This window comes from Delphinus delphis, chromosome 3 (genome assembly GCF_949987515.2).
Source record: "Delphinus delphis chromosome 3, mDelDel1.2, whole genome shotgun sequence".
Classification (NCBI taxonomy): domain Eukaryota; kingdom Metazoa; phylum Chordata; class Mammalia; order Artiodactyla; family Delphinidae; genus Delphinus; species Delphinus delphis.
In genome coordinates this window covers 84,539,395-84,553,662 of record NC_082685.1, presented here as the reverse complement: position 1 = coordinate 84,553,662, position 14,268 = coordinate 84,539,395, and the positions used below count along the sequence as shown (strand labels likewise).

Genomic DNA, 14,268 nt, shown 5'->3' with positions numbered 1-14,268 from the left:
CTATTTTAATAACTATATTTTATTTTATTCTTTCTTCCTTTCTTTTTTTCTCTCTTTTCTTCTGAGCCGTGTGGCTGACAGGATCTTTGTGCTCTGGCCAGGTGTCAGGCCTGTGCCTCTGAGGTGGGAGAGCCAAGTTCAGGACATTGGTCCACCAGAGACCTCCCAGCTCCACGTAATATCAGATGGCGAAAGCTCTCCCAGAGATCTCCATCTCAACGCTAAGACCCAGCTCCACTCAACGACCAGCAAGCTACAGTGCTGGACACCCTATGCCAAACAACTAGCAAGACAGGAGCACAACCCCATCCATTAGCAGAGAGGCTGCCTAAAATCATAGTAAGGTCACAGACACCCCAAAAATACACCACTGGATGCGGACCTGCCCACCAGAAAGACAAGATCCAGCCTCATCCACCAGAACACAGGCACTAGTCCCCTCCACCAGGAAGCCTACACAACCCACTGAACCAAACTTAGCTGCTGGGGGCCAACAGCAAAAACAACAGGAAGTACGAACCTACAACCTGCAAAAAGGAGATCCCAAACACAGTAAGTTAAGCAAAATGAGAAGACAGAGAAACACACAGCTGATGAAGGAGCAAGGTAAAAACCCACCAGCCCAAAAATATGAAGAATGAATAGACAGTCTGCCTGAAAAAGAATTCAGAGTAATGATAGTAAAGATGATCCAAAATCTTGGAAATAGAATGGAGAAAATACAAGAAATGTTCAACAAGGACCTATAAGAACTAAAGAGCAAACAATGATGAACAACACAATAAATGAAATTAAAAATTCTCTAGAATTTTTGGGAGATAAAATAGTGGAAATAACTACTGCATAGCAGAATAAAGAAAAAAGAATGAAAAGAATTGAGGACAGTCTCAGAGACCTCTGGGACAACATTAAACCCACCAACATTCGAATTTATAGGGGTCCCAGAAAAACAATAGGAAAAGAAAGGGATTGAGAAAATATTTGAAGAGATTATAGTTGAAAACTTCCCTAATATGGGAAAGGAAATAGTTAATCAAGTCCAGGAAGCACAGAGAGTCCCATACAGGATAAATCCAAGGAGAAACACACCAAGACACATATTAATCAAACTATCAGAAATTAAATACAAAGAAAAAATATTAAAAGCAGCAAGGGAAAAACAACAAATAACACATAAGGGAGTCCCCATAAGGTTAACAGCTGATCTTTCAGCAGAAACTCTGCAAGCCAGAAGGGAGTGGCAGGACATATTTAAAGTGATGAAACGGAAGAACCTACAACCAAGATTGCTCTAGCCAGCAAGGATCTCATTCAGATTTGACGGGGAAATTAAAACCTTTATAGACAAGCAAAAGCTGAGAGAGTTCAGCACCACCAAACCAGCTTAACAACAAATGCTAAAGGAACTTCTCTAGGCAGGAAACACAAGAGAAGGAAAAGACCTACAATAACAAACCCAAAACAATTAAGAAAATACTAATAGGAACATACATATCAATAATTACCTGAAATGTAAATGGATTAAGTGCTCCAACCAAAAGGCATAGACTGGATGAATGTATACAAAAACAAGACCTGTATATTTGCTGTCTACAGGAGACCCACTTTAGACCTAGTGACACATACAGACTGAAAGTGAGGAGCTGGAAAAAGATATTCCATGCAAATGGAAATCAAAAGAAAGCTGGAGTAGTGATTCTCATATCAGACAAAATAGATTTTAAAATAAAGACTATTAGAAGAGACAAAGAAAGACACCACATAATAATCAAGGGTTCAATCCAAGAAGAAGATATAACAATTGTAAATATTTATGCACCCAACATAGGAGCACCTCAATACATAAGGCAAATGCTAACAGCCATAAAACGGGAAACCACAGTAACACAATCGTAGTAGAGCACTTTAACACCCCACTTTCACCAATGTACAGATTATCTAAAATGAAAATAAATAAGGAAACACAAGCTTTAAATGACACATTAGACAAGATGGACTTAATTGACATTTATAGGACATTCCATCCAAAAACAACAGAATACACTTTCTTCTCAAGTGCTCATGGTACTTTCTCCAGGATAGATCATATCTTGGGTCACAAATCAAGCCTTGGTAAATTTGAGAAAATTGTAATCATATGAAGTATCTTTTCCGACCACAACGCTATCAGACTAGATATTGATTACAGGAAAAAAATCTGTAAAAAATACAAACACATGGAGGCTAAACAATATACTACTTAATAACCAAGAGATCACTGAAGAAACCAAAGAGGAAATCAAAAAATACCTAGAAACAAATGACAGTGAAAACATGATGACCCAAAACCTATGGGATACAGCAAAAGCAATTCTAAGAGGGAAGTTTATAGCAATACAGCCCTACCTCAAGAAACGAGAAACATCTCCAATAAACAACCTAACCTTACACTTAAAGCAATTAGAGAAAGAAGAACAAAAAAACTCCAAAGTTAGCAGAAGGAAAGAAATCATAAAGATCAGATCAGAAGTAAATGAAAAGAAAATGAAGGAAACAATAGCAAAGATCAATAAAACTAAAAGCTGGTCGTTTGAGAAGATGAACAAAATTGATAATCCATTAGCCAGACTCATGAAGGAAAAAAAGGAGAAGACTCAAATCAGTACAATTAGAAATGAAAAAGGAGAAGTAACAACTGACACTGCAGAAATACAAAGGATCATGGGAGATTACTACAAGCAACTATATGCCAATAAAATGGACAACCTGGAAGAAATGGACACATTATTAGAAGAACACAGCCTTCCAAGACAGAACCAGGAAGAAAAAGAAAATATAAACAGACCAATCACAAGCACTGAAATTGAGACTGTGCTTAAAAATCTTCTAATAAACAAAAGCCCAGGACCAGATGGCTTCACAGGCGAATTCTATCAAACATTCAGAGAAGAGCTAACACCTATCCTTCTCAAACTCTTCCAAAATATAGCGGAGGGAGGAACACTCCCAAACTCATTCTATGAGGTCACCATCACCCTGATACCAAAACCAGACAAAGGTGTCACAAAGAAAGAAAACTACAGGCCAATATCACTGTTGAACATAGATGCAAAAATCCTCAACAAAATACTAGCAAAGAGAATCCAACAGCACAGTAAAAGGATCATACACCATGATCAAGTGGGGTTTATCCCAGGAATGCAAGGATTCTTCAATATATGCAAATCAATCAGTGTGATACACCATATTAACAAATTGAAGGAGAAAAAACATATGATCATCTTAATAGATGCAGAGAAAGCCTTCGACAAAATTCAACAGCCATTTATGATAAAAACTCTCCAGAAAGTAGGCATAGAGGGAACTTACTTCAACATAATAAAGGCCATATATGACAAATACACAGCCATCATCGTTCTCAATGGTGAAAAAGTGAAACCATTGCCACTAATATCAGGAGCAAGACAAGGTTGCCCACTCTCAGCCCCAGTATTCAACAGACTTTTGGACGTTTTAGTAACAGCAATCAGAGAAGAAAGAGAAATAAAAGGTATCCACATCAGAAAAGAAGAAGTAAAGCTATCACTGTTTGCTGATGACATAGAGAATCCTAAAGAGGCAACCAGAAAACTACTAGAGCTAATCAATGAATTTGGTAAAGTAGCAGGATACAAAATTAATGCACAGAAATCTCTTGCATTCCTATACAATAATGATGAAAAATCTGAAAGAGAAATTAAGGAAACACTCCTATTCACCATTGCAACAAAAAGAATAAAAAACCTAGGAATAAACCTACCTAAGGAGACAAAAGACCTGTATGCAGAAAATTATAAGACACTGATGAAAGAAATTAAAGATGATAGAAACAGATGGAGAGATATACCATGCTCTTGGATTGGAAGAATAAACATTGTGAAAATGACTATACTACCCAAAGCAATCTACAGATTCAATGCAATCCCTATCAAAGTACCAATGGCATTTTTCACAGAACTAGAACAAAAAATTTTGCAATTTGTATGGAAACACAAAAGACCCTGAATAGCCAAAGCAATCTTGAGAAAGAAAAATGGAGCTGGAGGAATCAGGCTCCCTGACTTCAGACTATATTACAAAGCTGCAGTTATCAAGGCAGTATGGTACTGGCACAAAAACAGAAATATAGATCATTGGAACAGGATAGTAAGCCCAGAGATAAACCCATGCACATATGGTCGCCTTATCTTTGATAAAGGAGGCAAGAATATACAGTGGAGAAAAGACAGCCTCTTCAATAAGTGGTGCTGGGAAAACTGGACAGGTACATGTAAAAGAATGAAATTAGAACACTCCCTAACACCATACACAAAAATAAACTCAAAATGGATTAAAGACCTAAATGTAAGGCCAGACACTATCAAACTCTTAGAGGAAAACATAGGCAGAACACTCTATGACATAAATCACAGCAAGATCCTTTTTGTCCCACCTCCTAGAGAAACGGAAATAAAAACAAAAATAAACAAGTGAGACCTAATGAAACTTAAAAGGTTTTGCACAGCAAAGGAAACCATAAACAATATGAAAAAGACAACCCTTAGAATGGCAGAAAATATTTGCAAATGAAGCAACTGACAAAGGATTCATCTCCAAAATTTACAAGCAGCTCATGCAGCTCAATATCAAAAAAACAAACAACCCAATCCAAAAATTGGCAGAAGACCTAAATAGACATTTCTCCAAAGAAAATATACAGATTGCCAACAAATACATGAAAGAATTCTCAATATCTTTAATCCTTAGAGAAATGCAAATCAAAACTACAATGAGGTATCACCTCACACCAGTCAGAATGGCCATCATCAAAAAATGTACAAACAATGAATGCTGGAAAGGGTGTGGAGAAAAGGGAACACTCTTTCACTGTTGGTGGGAATGTAAATTGATACAGCCACTATGCAGAACAGTATCGAGGTTCCTTAAAATAGTAAAAGTAGAACTACCATCTGACCCAGTAATCCCATTACTGGGCATATACCCTGAGAAAACCATAATTCAAAAAGAGTCATGTACCGCAATGTTCATTGCAGCTCTATTTACAATAGCCAGGACATGGAAGCAACCTAAGTGTCCATCAACAGATGAATGGATAAAGAAGATGTGGCACATATATACAATGGAATATTACTCAGCTATAAAAAGAAACGAAATTGAGTTATTTGTAGTGAGGTGGATGGACCTAGAGTCTGTCATACAGAGTGAAGTAAGTCAGGAAGAAGAAAACAAATACCATATGCTAACACATATATATGGAATCTGAAAGAAAAAAATGTTTCTGAAGAACGTAGAGGGAGGACAGGAATAAAGATGCAGACGTAAAGAATGGCCTTGTGGACTGGGTAGGGGGAACAGTAAGCTGGGACAAAGTGAGCGAGTGTCATGGGCTTATATATACTTTGAAATGTAAAATAGATAGCTAGTGGGAAGCAGCCACAAAGCACAGGGAGATCAGCTTGGTACTTTGTGACCACCTAGAGGGGTGGGAAAGGGAGGGTGGGAGGGAGATGCAAGAGGGAGGAGATATGGGGATATATGTATATGTATATGTATAGCTGATTCACTTTGTTATAAAGCAGAAACTAACACACCATTGTAAAGCAATTCTACTCCAGTAAAGATGTTATTAAAAAAAAAAATAGACAATCAGGGAAATAGAAAGCAGTGGAAGTAAGGTAATATTTGAGTTTGGCCTAGGTGTTTATCTTTTTAAATAAAGTTTTGGGAAGAATTGTATAAGAATGTGAATTTTTTCAGCATGTAATTCTGCCTAATTATTATGATAGACCATAGTTATATTATTAGCTAAAGACTGAACAAACTCAAATTTTCAAAAAGTACAAAAAACTGTTAATTAAGAAATTTGCACATAAGAATTTTGTTGCTTCATAGTGTAAAGTGAACATTAGGTAAAGTATATTTATAATAAAAATAACTAAGCTATCAGTGTATGAAAACAGTGATCAGTTCTACTTTATTGCTAAAAAAAAATAGAATTGTCAATTTACAGATAGGCCTTAGTGCCTGTTAAGATGGAACCATTGTTTTACATCCTGTTTGTCTAGCCTGAAGGCAAACAATTATGAAGATCAAATATCCCACATAGTCTTTGTTTTTCATTATTTTAATAATTAACTCATTCAATGCATTGAAAACATAACTGTTTAGAAATTTGCAAAAAAGTGGCAGGAAGAGCATTATTATTCATGTTTTCATTTTATGTTATGCATTTGGTTAACTATCAAACTCTAATTGGTATAAAATACATTTTTCCTACCTATGGTTACATTGCCCTTTCAGTGAAAGTAGCTTTTAGTACCATCAGGCAGATTCCTTTTCAGTAGGCCGATATTTCTCACCCTTTGCAAGTGTTTGGTGCTTCTCTTACTTTTGATTATATGACATTTGATTCTTAATCTCCCCATAAAATTTCCCAGTGATATATAGCTTTAAAATTAAAGGGGTCATTATGGAATTTTTGAGAAATGTTTAAAATCCTGTGAGTTACTTGTAGTCCCCATAGAATATTATTATACTAGATCTGAAATAATTCATTACTTAGATTATTAAACTAATAACTAAATTTATATAAGAATATTAAAGAATTAAATTCACTTTTAAGGTTATTAAAAATTCATAAAAACTTTTATGTTAGTGTTGAAGTTTTATTTTGCTTGTTGAAGCTCATTGAGAGGTTTACTTGTATATTTTCTATGCTGTTATATTTTAGTTTTTTTTTTTTTTAATGGTTTCGTATTTGGGTGCTTAATTTGAATAAGATTCAGACTTTGATTTTTGTTTTTAAACACTTTTGTCTTTGCCTCTCATAAAGGATCTCATCTTGTGCTCAAATGTTTGAGATAAGAGCATACAAATCTTCATTGAATTCTTGGGAATTAGCCTCAACTAGGCCAAGAACAAAAATAGCCTCTTAAGTCAAGAAAAAAATATTTTCATTTTCTTGTGCTGACTCCTCACTGCATCTTCATTTAAACCAATCTTTTTATTTCACTAAGCTCAGTATGTTTTTGCTGGAATATTCTTTAAGAATAAGGCCCAGGGAAAATAACTAACTAAACAGTTAGCCTAGTCAATCAGAAAAGCTTGTCTTATTAAGTATAACTTGTTAACTGTATTGGATTACTATACATTTTAAAAAGGAGACTTCCCCTTCCCCATATCTTTGGCAAAAATTTTAGATAACTTAATGACAAGGAAAAATCTTTCCCCACTTAGGCTTAGAAAGCTGTGATATTTGAAGTAAAAAGCTTCATTTCATTTTTGATGTAATTATGAAGGCTTTTGGGATGCTGGGATTTTGTTGCTGGTACATCCAGCATTCTATCACTGTCACGTTTGCAAAATTGTATTGGAATATAATTGAAATCATAGTAATTAAAACGTTCCTTCAAATGTTTCCAGGGAAGTCCCTGAAAGACCTGATAGAACCAGGCAGGGGATAAGTACAGCCTTTCCCTGTGTATGCCTGTCACACATGTACACACACACACACTCATAGAGAGTTCACCTTACATTTTGTAACAGTATTGTCTAGGAGCCAGGAACAGAAGATCTCTATAAGTTTCCCTTCCTACCCAAAAGAAACTAATAAACCCAGAGGACTGACATGTAATCCCTATGAAATAGCAATGTAAGTTCCTTCCTATTTACTCCTCTTTTTTAAACAAAGAAACAAACATAATTTTTCCCCCCAAAATGTATTCCTCACCTTCAAATCCTTAAATGAATTTCTCAGTGTTAGTTCACCTTTTGTATTTCAAATGCCCTTCTGACTTAATGAATTCTCCAGGCTCTTCATTCTCACAATTCTAAATAAATCAAAATTTGGGAGGATAGGTTGATTAGGACAAGAAATCAAGCATGTGATATCATTGTTTGTGATGCTTTTCTATTATGTAGACCTTTTTTGAGAGATAATAGTAAAAAAGTTTTTTGCCAAGAGGTGACATTGAATTTCTTATTTTATTGATTTTTTTTTCCTCTGGAAAAAAGCAATAAAACACTTTGCCATTGGTGAGACTTGGAAATATTTGTATAACAGTAAAATTTTTAGTATTTTCTGTATTGAAATGCACTGTGACAAAATTTTGAGGAAATATTTAATCATTTTGACCACCTACTTTAAGAATTATAAACTATTAGTATCAGTATACACAAAAAGTTAATTTTGTATGGATTATGCATTTGTTTTTAAAAATAATACTTTTTTAATCTAATAGTTGTGGCTAGTTCTTTATATAATTTACTTTTTAATCCCATTTTTGGGAATACAATTTAAAATTTCCTTGGAAGATAGTATTTATCATAACTAGTACTAAAAGAAAAAGGCTTATTTAGCTTATAAACGATTTCCATGTACAGTCACATCATGTATGCAATTAAATAATTAAAGAGTATCATAGTGGTAGAAGTAGAAACCAAACTGTGGACTCTTTGAAAAAGTCTGATTGGGATTTCTCAAGGTTTTTTTTTTTTTTTTTTTTTTTTTTTGCGGTACGCGGGCCTCTCACTGTTGTGGCCTCTCCCATTGCGGAGCACGGGCTCCGGACGCGCAGGCTTAGCGGCCATGACTCACGGGCCCAGCCGCTCCGCGGCATGTGGGATCTTCCCGGACCGGGGCACGAACCCGTGTCCCCTTCATTGGCAGGCAGACTCTCAACCACTGCGCCACCAGGGAAGCCCAAGGTTCTTTTTTTGTTTTGTTTTGTTTTGTTTTGTTTTTTTGTTTCTTGCGGTACGCGGACCTCTCACTGTGGTGGCCTACTCCCGTTGCGGAGCACAGGCTCCGGACGCGCAGGCTCAGCGGCCATGGCTCACGGGCCCAGCCGCTCCGCGGCATGTGGCATCTTCCCGGACCGGGGCACGAACCCATGTCCCCAGAATCGGCAGGCAGACTCTCAACCGCTGCGCCACCAGGGAAGCCCCCAAGGTTCTTTTTTTAAATCAGTCAGATGGGTTTTGGATAATATAAAATGGAACTTTGACCAGTAAGTTTTAAGCCTCTTCGTGTGGTACAAAACAATGCAGGCTCTCTTCAAAACTAGTTCTCATTTACCAGAAAGGTACCGTATTTTGTCCCTATGTAGAGTTCATAATATCAACCTGAAAAACCTGATTGATGTGTGAATATTTGTCTTTCATTTATTAATTCTTATTTTTCCAATTGATGACTTTCTCATGAGGCATTGTGCATATTTTGAGAACGTTAAGGGTTAGTGCATATTATTATACCTTACCCATAAAGTACTCTTACTGCCTGGGGCAATTTAGTTTCTGTGGGTGATAAATATAAGCAAACAAAAAACTTTTTACTTTTTTGCAATCAGAAAATGTGTGATTTCATCTATTATTAATTAGAAACTTTTCAACGAAGCATAACTAGCTCTTAGTTATCTCTATTTGTTATTAGCACTTGGCCTCCTAAAGTGACAGATAATTTGCTTTCCTGCTGTGCTCATGACTTATATTCCTCCCTTGTTTTTGCCATATGTTTGTAATTGAACATTGGTGGTTTCAATGAAGCTATTTCACCTAAGGCTTTGTCTGCCATTGCTGTACAGGATCAGGACCAGCCATGTGGCAGAGGTAATGGTTAAGGAAGTCAGGGGAATAAGGATAAGAATGAGACGGCACAGCAACAGAGCAGCATCAAATGAAGACTTAGTGCTCCTGGGACCCTTGACATGGACAGTCCACAGCCCATGTGATTAAGAGTTAATTCCATAAAAAGATATAACTCAACTTTTAAAATGAAGTTATTTTATGATAAATTTCTCTGATCATACTCTCTTTTCATCATAATTCTCTGATTGAAAAATTTTAAATATATGGATTTATTTTATGACATGGTGAATAAGACTATAAGTGCCAACTCTAAATGTTGATGTTTTGTGTACCTATGTATGATAGAAAAAACAAATAACCTTCAAGTATTTAAGGATACGTATTTGTACTAAGCTTCAGCACCCGTGCTCTAGGACGTATTTTCTTTAAAAATTATGAAAATTTCAGATTCATCATATAACTTTTAATTGGTTAATTAAAGGGAAGAACATAGGTAAGAAGTATTTATAATTGCTGTTAGCTTTACCAGAAAAAAATTGCTATTTTCTCTAATTTAGTTTTTTTTCAATATTTGCTCAAGTTCTGTGATACGATCCCCATTATTGAGAAGCCTCTGGCAGAACAGGATTGGTACCATGGTGCAATTCCCAGAATAGAAGCGCAAGATCTGTTAAAACAACAAGGAGACTTCTTGGTCCGAGAGAGTCATGGGAAACCTGGTGAATATGTCCTTTCTGTATTTTCTGATGGACAAAGGAGACACTTTATCATACAATTTGTTGATGTACGTTTCCAATTTAGTTTATATGTATATTTTGATATAGTTAATTGAGGTATAATTGTAATAAATGATGAATAATTTGTGATAAATGCCTGTAACACTAACTTTAGCACTTAATTTTTCTTTTTTCTGAATTCCGTAAGTAGAGTGCTCTAAAATTCACTAAAATTTTAACCTTTTTAAGGAAATACATATTTTAAAATTTAAAGTTAAGAATAGTTGTTACAATTTACATTAAATTTAAATACATAAATATTTAATGTTTTAAGTTAACTTTGAACATTAAAGATCCTTTATATTAAAAATAAAAAGAAATAATGTGATATCATAATTTTTTTAGAGAAACTTAATTATGAATTTTATGCTCTTGAAACCAGCCCTTGAAATTGCTCAAAAATGTTACCATGAGAGATTTTTAAGAATATTTTATTAAATAGTAATAATGAAATATCTTAATGAATGGGACAGTGATAGTTGAATTGTTTTTATGATTCTTTGAGTATTAAGGGTTTTTTTCCACTTATGTATAAGCTATTATTTGTTGGCATTAATGAACAATAAATAGAAATCGAAGAAAAATTTTTAAACTGGTCTGGGCATATTGCTTGTTCTAATACTGATTTATTTATTGAAGTTTAAGTATTGTAAACTTATTTGTTACATTCTTTATTAAGCACTCAACAGATGAAGAGTGATCTCAAAATTTTGTTTAACTTTACCCACTGAGAAATTTTTAATATTTTTGTCATAGGAAGGAATTGATGCCTCTATTTGTCATTTTTTACCCCATCATATCAAATGGCATGCATTTTCAAGCTGGCTGTCTGTAGGATTTCAGTTTATGTCCAGGCACTATAGTGATGCTAAGTACCGTACAAGAAGATTGAACCATTATCATTACATGAACTTCAGAGGGTTTTAGGAACATATATGTTCAAGTTCATATATAGTTCACATATATATAAGTTCTAGTGATAATATATATTGCATATTATATTATCTATCTACTATATAGATATAATTCTGAGGTAAAATTCACATACCATAAAAGTAACCATTTAAAAGTTGCATTTAGTATAGTCACATCTAGGGATTATATTTAAATGAAAATAGATGCTGTTCAGATGGGTTAAAATAAGTATATTAAAGTATATATTATAATTTTCATACTACTTGTTAATTTTGCATAGTATTCAGACTTCAACTTGATAATTATATTTGCCTACTCTTATACATCCAACCTGTTTCTAATAGTATGTCATCCCTTACTTTCTTTAAATTTGTATGTGCCTTTAAATTATGGATGTAGATAACCTTCCTTATTACAACCAGTGACCATGTTGACAATATTTATAAAATGGTATGAGAATTGTAGAAGGAAAGATGGTAGGTAAACTATAAACTACAACTTATATGAATGTTTCCTTCTATTTTCTAAGCTCTAAAAGTTACTCTTTGAAATATGTCATACATTAAATAAGACTGAAATATTTCCCTTATTACCTCTTATAGTTTAAAATATAACTGTAGGAATTTAACTTAGTACTTTTAGAAACAAAATGGAAAGGGTCCACTTGCAAATTATCACTTGTCTTTAACATTGCCATTTTGTTTTAAGTAACTAAAGTGAACAGCATAATATATTCTAAAAATAAGATATTGTTACAAGTTCACATTTAAAGATTTTATTCGGCTTCCTCTGTCATTGAAATTTTGCAAAGATCTCTTTTATAGAAGAGAGTACTTGTATTTCTGTAAATGCCTCAGGTTTTCCACTGCCTAATTTTATTTAATTTGCCCTCATTATATAATGTTGAGTTCTTCAATCAGTTGAAAAATAAGAGTTTTAAGGTGAAATCGACTGTTTGGGGAAATTTTAATTGTTTTTCTTCTTGTGGAGGTGAATCTTACTTGGTCTAAAATTATCCCATTTCCTTCCTCATATACCTGTTGTCTGGAAGGGGTTTATAAATGGGGGAAGTCATTACCAGATATTTAATGATTGCCTATTATATTCCAATCAATGAATTTATAATCCATTAGTAGATTATAAAAGCTGTACATAAATGTGGGGTCAGGTGTCCTCAGTGAGGAAGACATAAAGAAATATAGAATTTTGTGGAAAAAAAGTCACATAGTAATCAATGAAAACTTGGGTTTCAGGCCCAGGTATGTACTTTACAAGCTCTGGTTTAGGAAGTAATTGGGGGTAATAGCTGATACACTGATTGTGAGAGTCAAACAGTGAATATATTCTTTGTAATGTGTGAAGTGCTATGCAGATCATTAGGCATTTTTACCATTGTTTGAACACTTTATTTGGAAAAACATACAAATGTACTTTGTATGAAATATCAGTGTAATTGGAAAAGTTAACTTAAAAATTTTCTTTCTGGTTCCTATTGAGATTTATTTGTGAAATTTAAATAGTAATGAAAGTATTATTTTAGAATTTATATATTTAAGTTTGAGATATTCATTGATCACAAATAACGTTATTTTTAGCAACATTATCTCTGTCAACTAGAGTCTAGTTCGGCAGTTGTATTGAAGCTTTATTTTTGTATGCATATCACAGTTATTTTTTTTAACATGGTGTGAAACTCTGCATGCTGTGAACATTATGACTGATCAAGATGGATGCAGATACTTCAGATTTTTACATTTTTTACTACTCTAGCAGAGAATATCTGGTGTTTTAGCTAGTTCAAGCAAGGAGAACTGTACTTTTTATTGGACACTAATTACATTAATTTCATAAAGCCAGATATATTAAGCATAGCTAAGTGTCTGAATCTCAGTGTAATTCTAGTGTTATTTACTGACTTATTCCATAGTTACTAACCTGTTTATGGTGCTTGATGTAAAGCCATAGTTAGAGTTTGTACCTAAAACTGTTTATCTTTTGCCATAAATATTGACAGATTTTCATAGAGATTCAAATAGCATTGTTTCATTTGATAAGTTGATATATAATCAAATCCTTGCTTTTGTATAAGGTAAACAAAAAGAAGTGATAAAACAAAGTACTTCAGAAAAAAACTTTTTGTGCTATTATTAATAGGAAAATACCAATTCATATTTCTCTAATTTTATTTATCTGACACATATTTGCTAAAAACACATTTTGGCAGAGTATCATGTTATGCAGTGTAGGGAGGTGAAACTGAAAATGTATGGCCTACTGCTCGGTGAGCTTAAGACCTGCTAGGTGAGACATTAGTACAATTCATGAACAGAGAAACATTAAAGATGCAAATTTAAGGATAATTGAGCCAGACATTTGAATTAACATCTGGTGATGAATTTAAAAATCACAACATAGTAAATATTTTAAAATAAAACCTGGGGGAACATCCTCTACGTAATGGCATATCATCCTTTTTTATTCATTCATTTCAATCAAAAAATACTAATTGAGCAAGTATTCTATAGAGTCCAGGGATACGGGCCAATAAAACAAAAGTAGCACAGAAGTGGAGGCTGTGAGTAGTTACTATGTGAAATTGGGTAGCTCAGTGTATTGTATCATCAGTTCATTCAACAGATATCTATTGGATGTGTATCATGTGCTGAGTTTCACTTTAAAGTGATGGATGTAGTCTCTGAATGTACCAGACAGGTTTACTTTGTTTTTTTTGCCACAATCTCTAGGCTCTTTGAACTACCTTTTAAATTCATACTGTGGATCTTAAGAAAGACTAAGTGAAAGTATATACAGACCCAAAACTTGTTTGTATGACAATTCCAAGTTTGTGTTCTTATCCTTGTACAGTTAAGATTATTTTAACTGTTTTACTCCAGCCATTCAAAGATTCAAGAGAAGGCAATACGTTCCTTGAAGTCAAAATGAAATCAGGATAAGATATCATTTTCTGTGCCCC

General features: G+C 34.1%; 1 protein-coding gene across 8 annotated transcripts in view; it reads left to right on the top strand.

Annotated features, from left to right (window-relative positions):
• Positions 1-14,268, top strand: part of FER (FER tyrosine kinase) — a 468,208-nt gene that overhangs the window by 218,849 nt on the left and 235,091 nt on the right. For all 8 annotated transcript variants that reach the window (XM_069540597.1, XM_069540596.1, XM_069540595.1 and 5 more), the window contains one exon: positions 10,184-10,387. In XM_069540597.1, the coding sequence (XP_069396698.1) occupies positions 10,184-10,387 (204 nt within the window). The remainder of the gene's footprint in view (positions 1-10,183; positions 10,388-14,268) is intronic.